Source organism: Limulus polyphemus, unplaced genomic scaffold (assembly GCF_000517525.1).
Source record: "Limulus polyphemus unplaced genomic scaffold, Limulus_polyphemus-2.1.2 Scaffold1884, whole genome shotgun sequence".
NCBI classification, from domain to species: domain Eukaryota; kingdom Metazoa; phylum Arthropoda; class Merostomata; order Xiphosura; family Limulidae; genus Limulus; species Limulus polyphemus.
The window spans coordinates 78,206-86,999 of NW_013667494.1; the positions used below are offsets into that span (position 1 = coordinate 78,206).

The following is an 8,794-nucleotide window of genomic DNA, read 5'->3' on the forward strand; positions in this document are numbered from 1 at the left end:
CAAAACAAATAAACAATCTTATTGATATTAATCCTTAGAACTGTGGCTACAACAAGTAAAAAATAGATCTAATATTTATATATATGTAAATCATTAGCCCAAGTGACCACTTTGAAAATGGTTTTATAATTATGAAATTTTCTCCCCACGTTACTCCATAATGTTAACATGATTTATTTTAAAAATCACCTAAGTGTATAGGTTTTTCTCAGATATGTTTATTATGTTTCAAATACAGTGTTTAAATACTCTTTAGGTAAAACAATTATCAAAATAGAATCTATTGCCAATGCTTAAACTTACTTTTTCTATATGATGTAAAACAAAAATCCCAACAACACCTGCAAAACTTTCCTAAGTGTTCATGTAGAGTATACTTGAGTTAGGAGATAAATAAAATAACCGAACACTTTATGGATAATTTAACAGGTAATCTTTGTATGTAATCAAATATCAAAACATTTTTTGGATAATTAGACAGGTAACTGTTTATGTAAACAAATATCAAAACATTTCCTGGATAATTAGACAGTTAACCATTTATGTAAACAAATATCAAAACATTTTCTGGATAATTAGACAGGTAATCATTTATGTAAACAAATATTAAAACATTTTTTGGATAATTAGACAGGTAACCATTTATGTAAACAAATATCAAAACATTTCCTGGATAATTAGACAGGTAATCGTTTATGTAAACAAATATCAAAACATTTCTTAGATAATTAGACAGGTCATCATTTATGTAAACAAATATTAAAACATTTTTTGGATAATTAGACAGGTAACCATTTATGTAAACAAATATCAATAAATTTTTGGATAATCAGACATGTAACCTATTATGTAAACAAATATCAAAACATTTCCTGGATAATTAGACAGTTAACCTAGTATGTAAACAAATATCAAAACATTTCCTGGATAATTAGACTGTTAACCTATTATGTAAACAAATATCAAAACGTTTCCTAATTAGACAGTTAACCTGTTATGTAAAGAAATATCAAAACATTTCTGGATAATTAGACAGTTAACCTATTATGTAAACAAATATCAATACATTTCTTGGATAATTAGACAGGTAAACAAATATCAAAACATTTCCTGGATAATTAGACTGTTAACCTATTATATAAACAAATATCAAAACATTTCCTGGATAATTAAACAGGTAATTATTTATGTAAACAAATATCAAAACATTTCCTGGAAAATTAGACAGTTAACCTATTATGTAAACAAATATCAATACATTTCTTGGATAATTAGACAGGTAACCATTTATGTAAACAAATATCAATACATTTCTTGGATAATTAGACTGTTAACCTATTATGTAAACAAATATTAAAACACATCCTGGATAATTAGACTGTTAACCTATTATGTAAACAAATATCAAAACATTTCCTGGATAATTAGACTGTTAACCTATTATGTAAACAAATATCAAAACATTTCTTGAATAATTAGACAGGTAACCATTTATGTAAACAAATATCAAAACATATCCTGGATAATTAGACAGGTAACCTATTTTGTAAACAAATATCAAAACATATCCTGGATAATTAGACAGGTAACCTATTTTGTAAACAAATATCAAAACATTTCCTGGATAATTAGATAGGTAACCTATTATGTCAAATCTGAAATAATTGATACACTAGTGGGATACATTTCAAAATATTTGAATCCAAAGTAATTTTCTAAAATTAAAAATTTCGCCCTTCATCAACGATCTTTGGTTTCTGTAATATTAAACGATCTTTGGTTTCTGGAATATTAAATTCAAGATATTAATATTATTATTATTGCAGATGGTTCCTGTATGGTGAACGGTGTTCGATTTAAAAATTTCCAACCCATTCCTGATGACAAGAAGGATTGCGGTAGACGTTGCGTTTGCGTTAATGGGAACGTCACTTGTGAAGACAGGTGTCCCCCATTAGGGAATATTCCTCCTCCAAATTTACCTTGTCCCCCGACTTTAGCATATAAGGGACAATACCCTGGTGATAAGTGTTGTATGCACTGGATGTGCAAAGAACAAGAGCGACAAGGTAGGGATAAGATAATGTGAACAAGCTTAATATATTACTGAAGGGTACATAACACTTAAGAATATTATATGATAAAGTTACATAAATATGCGGGGGATCAAAGGGGATCGATGAATTTTAAAGTCCCACTCTGCGCGATTTTTCGATCTTTCAAGGTTTTGGGTTTGTCGCTAAGAAAAATATTTTTTCAGGAAATAGGACGATTTGGGTTAAGTTATTGCAATTAAGTTAGAAAATCAAATATATCTGAAAAACCCGCCGTCTGTTTTGTTTTTTAACTCCCTTAATGTGATACTAAACGAATTAAACTTACCTCATAACAATAACTATACGTGTTATCAGAAACGAGATATTTCATGCAAGGGTTTCGGGCTATGATCTGTGTTGTCCATGGTTCATGTCCCGTTACTGCCCGAAAATAACAACAAACATTGCGCTCCGCACTTTGGGGCTATCGATGCGTTATAAGAGAGACTGTGAAATCCCACTATTCGTTCACACAAAAATAAAATATAAAGAGTTGGTAGTGGGTGCAGATGACTGGTTAATTTTCCTTTTGGTCTATCGGCTTTGTGCAGATAACCAAAAACAAATACATTTCATTGTAAGAACATTAACAAAAGAAAAAAGTACCGAAAAATGTACTAATCACTTACAGTGACGATTATTTTTAATTAGGATTTATTAAAAACGTGTTATCGAATGCTTTGAGTATTAATTTAAGTGAACAGTGTTGAACAACATGTGCGACTTAAGGCGGTCAACAAATAAGAAAGAGCTTATTTAATAGCTTATTTGTTTTAATTTTTTAGTCATTAAATGTTTAGGACTAAAATGCTTGATCAAATAGAAGAGCTTACAGTAGCGTAAGTTATGGGAGTTTAGCAACTAAAAATCTTATTTCTACGTGTTCACTTGCGATTTGGTTAAAACAAATTGAAGTTAAGTAGATGAAATAAGGAGTTTTAAAACACGTGCATTGTTCTATGATTTATTGCATTCTAAAATGCAACGCCCAGTCAACAAACAAAATCAAAGTATGTTATCTAAAGCAGTATCATCGTTATCCAGTCGACGCTTTCAATAACCGTTTATCTTTTTATTAAATTACAGTGGAGTTTCTAGTTTTCTTAGTGTTGTAGCATCAAAAATATGTTCATGAGTTGTTTTAACGTGAAGCCAGTAAAGAAGCAGCTCCTTTTCTCTAACATTCGTTACGTTATCTATAACAATAGCCTCCCCCCCCCCCATCCACCCCCGTGGCTCAGCGATGAGTCTGAGGGCTTGTAACCTTAAAATAGAGTTTCGGTGGACACAGCACAGATGGCCCATTGTGTAGCATTTCTGCTTAACAAGACGAACAGTTACTGAAGTGAGGCGTATTTTTAACCTCATCTTCGGTTTTTATTTTCAAATTTAAAGTTTCTCGCGCGTTCCAAAATTAATCTTATTGATAGTATTGAGATTTGTCTCGCGGTCACGTGTTTCAAGCTGTTTTACGTAAAGTACAAGATTCATGATGACAACAACGCTGTGATGATTTAACATAACAATGATTAAAAGAAAGCATGAAGAAATCATTGGTACTAAAGTTTGAAATTAATATATAATTGCAAAAATATAATTTTCGGAGGTCCCTGGTGGTGGGCAGTTAGTCATCTGGTGGCTAAGAATATAATCAAGAGCTAAAAATATGGAACTAAACTCTTCACGACTTTCCGTCGGTGGAAATAACATTGATTTATGTTTATTATAATTACATTTATATATATTTATTTATTTAATAAAGCAGTCGGGCCGTACTGTTTCGTGTTTAATAAAACTTTGAACTAAATGAAACCTAAACTTGAACTTTATTTTATGATCTCTTTCTAAAACGTTGTAAAGAAGGGTTATGTTGTTAGGCAGTCATCATCATATTATTAAAAATTGTATGCACACCAATGAGGTGGTGTCGGCACACAGGTTCAGCAGCAATCAAATTATTATGAAAATTACTGGTTACTTACTGGCAATTCCTTGCACTCAAGAGTGATGGTCTTCCATGATGATCTTATTTGTGGGTTCGAAGATAGCTGATGAGGCTGATCCAGAAATGATAGACTCTGTTGTAGCTTAGCATGTGTTTCCGAGTATAATAGGTGGTTCTGGATTGTTGAGATGCTGTTTTAATGGTGTATGTTTGTTTGGATGTCCTTAACAAAACTTTTCCGTCTCTGGTCACCGTGAAACGAACAAAACCTACAAATGTGCGATAGTCTGTCTTATTTCATCTTTTTTTTTCTTCTTTTCTAAAAGATACTGAGACATTAAAAGTTTGATATATTATTCCTCACACGAAATGGTCGCATGACGTTACTAGTTAAGGGTATTTCTGACTTAATTGTTAGTAGTTACGATGCTCGGCCTACGATGGCCAATGTGCTAGGTCCCCTAGTGGTGAGAAAATGCATTAATACATTAGGCTTAAGAAGTACAACTTTAATGAGATTTAAAAACATGCGTTTTTGTGGCTTCAATATATTCGAATAGATAGGATTGGACTTTTATAGTTTTAACCACTACTATCTAAAGTTGAATTACATTTTAAATAAACACAATATTTTGTCTAAATATAAATCTATTTTAAATGTCACACGCGTTTGTAAAAAAACTGTTGTTCAAGATATGACTTGTTTAAACTTTCTATCATATTTTGGGTTTATTTGGGTTTTAATAAAGTTATGATGCGCTTGAGTTTATCTTTGAGTTTATTATTATTATTCTTTAAATGAATTTGTAATGTTCAATTAAAGAGTAAAAGCTGCGTAATATAACAAATCATTAATTATTCCGAAGCTGTTCTAAGCTTGATATCGTATAGGATCAATATGACCAGAAACATAATAGGAGGGTTAAAGACACGACCATTAGCCAAACGAATAGAAGCAGTCATTTTCTCAAATTGATTTTTTTTCTTCTGAAGATGAAAGTCACTTTCCTTGATTTCTTTTTGTAAAGAGCTTAAAAATGGCGGCCCTAAAAGTTGTCTTAACTCGGAAATGTGAGCTTGAGTCGTCGAAGTGGTTTGGTCGAACCTGTGTGCTAAATGTCTTAAAAGGAGTTTTTACAAGAAAAAAAAACGACTTTGTATGGCGAATGGATCTAATAATGAGCTAAATGAAAACAGCATGGCCCTTCTGCTGCTCCGTACTAAAACGAATCTAAACTGAAATTTAAAACGTTTCTTACTTGGCCCAGCTTTCTGTTATCACCGCGATAGACGGTACAGACTCGGGGAGAACTGGGAAGTGTTGAAAGGCTCAGTGAGGAGGCAGTGCTTGTGTCGCGAAGATAACAAAGGGAACTCCAAAGTGGAATGTGTGGGAGGCTGCCAACCAATTCCAGAGAAGTTCAAGCAGCCCAACCCACAGTGCCCCCGTCCAGTGCTGGTTACACCCGATGACCCTCTAATATGTCCTTATATTGTCTGTAACAACACGGACTCAGGTAAACTGAAAAGTAGTGTTTCTCAGTGTAACCTATTATATCACGTGCATTGTGTTTAGTAAGGGATAAACGCAGACTGACCGACTAAGAAACCCAAGTCGGTGTTAGTTAAGGATGTAATTTATTCATTAGGAAAGCTAGGACTATTGCTTCTCATCAAAAGCAAGACTCGAATTCCAGGCCATATCAGGATAAGGTATCGTTATCCTCCAGACTTGTGTCATCAACATTAATGCTTTACAGTATAAATGTACAGGGCCTTACTAATTGGTCAGATACCTGACCACACTTGTACAGGTACTTAGTAGTTGGTCAGGGATCAGATAACGTTTCCAAGGTACTTACTAGTTGAACAGGTATCAAATAACGTATGTACAAGTATTTACTAGCTGATCAGATAACGTTTGTATAGGCACTTATTACGTCAGGTATCTGACAACACTTGTAGAAGGCCTTACCAGTTGATCAGGTACCTGGTCACACTTGTACAGGGCCTTACTATTTTGTCTGTTATCTGTTAATACTACTACAGGGCTTGGTGCTTGGTCAGGTATCAGATAACACTTGTACAGGGCCTTACTATTTTGTCTGTTATCTGTTAATACTACTATAGGACTTGGTGCTTGGTCAGGTACCAGATAACACTTGTGTAGAGCCTCACTATTTGGTTAGGTGTCTGGTAATACTACATAACTTAGTACCTGGTTAGGTATCAGTTAACCCTTGTAGAGGGACTTTTTACTTAGTCAGGTATCGATAACGCTTGTACAAGGACTTGCTAGTTGATTAAGTATCTGATAATACTTATATACGGATTTACCACGTGGTCAAATATCCCATAATGATTGTACAGGTATTTAACTCTTTGGTTGGACATCAGGTATTGCTTTTACAGAGCCTTACTACTTAGTTAAGTATATGAAAACGCTGGTATATGGATTAGTAGTCGGTCAGGTATCTGGTAACATTTGTATAATATTTGAGATTATAAAACCGAAGGCGATATGCCCCCAAATCATCATGTTTTTGTGTAAAATATTCTTTTTCATGGTAGTTCCTTTTATGAATTGTTTTACAAAATTAAATTTGATTTTTTATCACAATTTCAGAAGAGTATTACTAATAACCAGTTTGTAAAATTAAGAGTAAATAAAGGTGTTATTTTGGTGTTGGATAAAGTGTTTAATAACATGATCTGTGTTCTGTTAGGAAAAGAACTTCAAAACGTGAATGTCATGGCGGTGAATGCTACAACAGCTAGAATAAGATTCACCCTTCCTTCTCTCCTTGTGGGGCTCGTTGGCCACGCTGAGCTACACTTCACAACCGACCCATCCACCCCAGAATCGGAGTGGAAAGTACAGAAGTTTGCTCGTCCTAACCGTTTGTTTGATACTTCGAACATCGAATACTACATGAGTGGCTTACATCCAGAAACTACGTATTTCTTCCAAATCCACATCAAGATCGATGCTCTCCAGAACGGACCGAAAAGTGAAATTTTCAAGCTCGTTCTTCCATCACGTAAGTTGCTGGGAACAATATACGTAAGTTTATCAAGAACGTTTCGTTCTAGTGGCTAGTTCAGAGTTTTCGAGAGAAGATGACATTGCCCCAAACCGGTCGAACTCGGAGAAGAGTGCTAGAAAAATTAAGATAAACAGAGCCTTTTTGAAATTGTTCTTTTCATTGTAGATCAGCAAATTTACCAAAAGATTGCCGTGTTAATAGATCACGTGTTATCTATTGTTGCTGCGCGTCTTCTGCTTGATCTAACACGAAGAAAAGTATTACTATACGTACACAAGTTTTGGCGCTGACTGATTCTGATTTCTATATCTAACGTAGGTTCATAAAACCAGAATAATAGATATTATATTCTATTATGTATTCTATAGAGCATTTTATTGTTGTTACTTGTAAACATGAGCAGTGTTTTTTTTGTGTGTGTGTTTTGAAAAAATAATTAATTTTAACTTTAACTGCATAACCACGAGATTATGTACACACATGCACACGATAACTAAGCCTTGTGCCAAAGTACTAGCAGTTATTTCTGTTATCTGTGGCTATTACATCAAGGTCACTTTAACTGACACCTACTGTGATAATGTTATAATTTAATTGCGTTATGGTATATGCTACCTTACAAATCGTAATATGCTTACTTTGATACTGATCTGATTAGTGACAACAACGACCTCCACCACAACAAGCACGACCTTACCTCCGATGATCATGTTGGATGCAAGACTAACATCAGAGAGTATCGACTCCAACACCGTGCGCGTAATCTGGAGGGACTTCGAACCTCAAGAGAAGCGTTTTATAGATGGAATTCGACTTAAGTATAAATTGGTCAATGAAGGTGAAGACCGTTGGAAAACAACTCCCATCATTCATCGGGATGTAACGTCATACATCATCAGAAACCTAATGCCGGGGGTCGCCTATATTGTAGACATCGAATTTATGACTCCAGGGGACATCCTTACGCATCTCGTCTCAACCAAACCGGTGGAGATAAAAACGATACCAAAACCTAAAGGCGAGTATTATCGCAAAATAGAATTACGGAATAATGAAAACAAGTCAGGTGCTTTAACATTATGATATCCATGTTTTAAAAATTAATACATGAACTAATGCACTCAAGATTTTCGTGAATTAAGAAATGGTGCTGTACACCAAAGCGTCTATAAAGTTTGAATATTTTAAGTGTCAACTAAGCCTAATAAAAAAACTATTTCCGTGCTCGATAACAAACGCTCTTGAAACACACTTCCTAAATATATTATTTGTATTGGACTAATCAATCCATACTTACTTGGGTTGATACTAATGTGAAATGTGAGACCTGACTTATTCTTACTCGGTCTATATTGGATTAATCAATTCATTCTTACCTGGGTTGACGTGTGAGACCTGTCTCTTACTTACTAGGTCTATATTGGATTAATCAATTCATCCTTACCTGGATTGATAATAATTTGACGTGTGAGACCTGGCTCTTATTTACTAGGTCTGTATTGGATTAATCAATTCATCCTTACCTGGGTTGACGTGTGAGACCTGTCCCTTACTTACTAGGTCTGTATTGGATTAATCAATTCATCCTTACCTGGGTTGACGTGTGAGACCTGTCTCTTACTTACTAGGTCTGTATTGGATTAATCTATTCATCCTTAACTGGATTGATAGTAATTTGACGTGTGAGACCTGTCTCTTACTTACTA

General features: G+C 34.1%; 1 protein-coding gene across 1 annotated transcript in view; it reads left to right on the top strand.

The window, feature by feature from the left end:
* LOC106465249 (putative epidermal cell surface receptor) overlaps nt 1–8,794 on the top strand; it is a 30,282-nt gene that overhangs the window by 13,152 nt on the left and 8,336 nt on the right. The window contains 4 exon segments of the mRNA XM_022393119.1: nt 1,827–2,069; nt 5,310–5,558; nt 6,768–7,082; nt 7,747–8,106. Of these exon segments, the coding sequence (XP_022248827.1) occupies nt 1,827–2,069; nt 5,310–5,558; nt 6,768–7,082; nt 7,747–8,106 (1,167 nt within the window).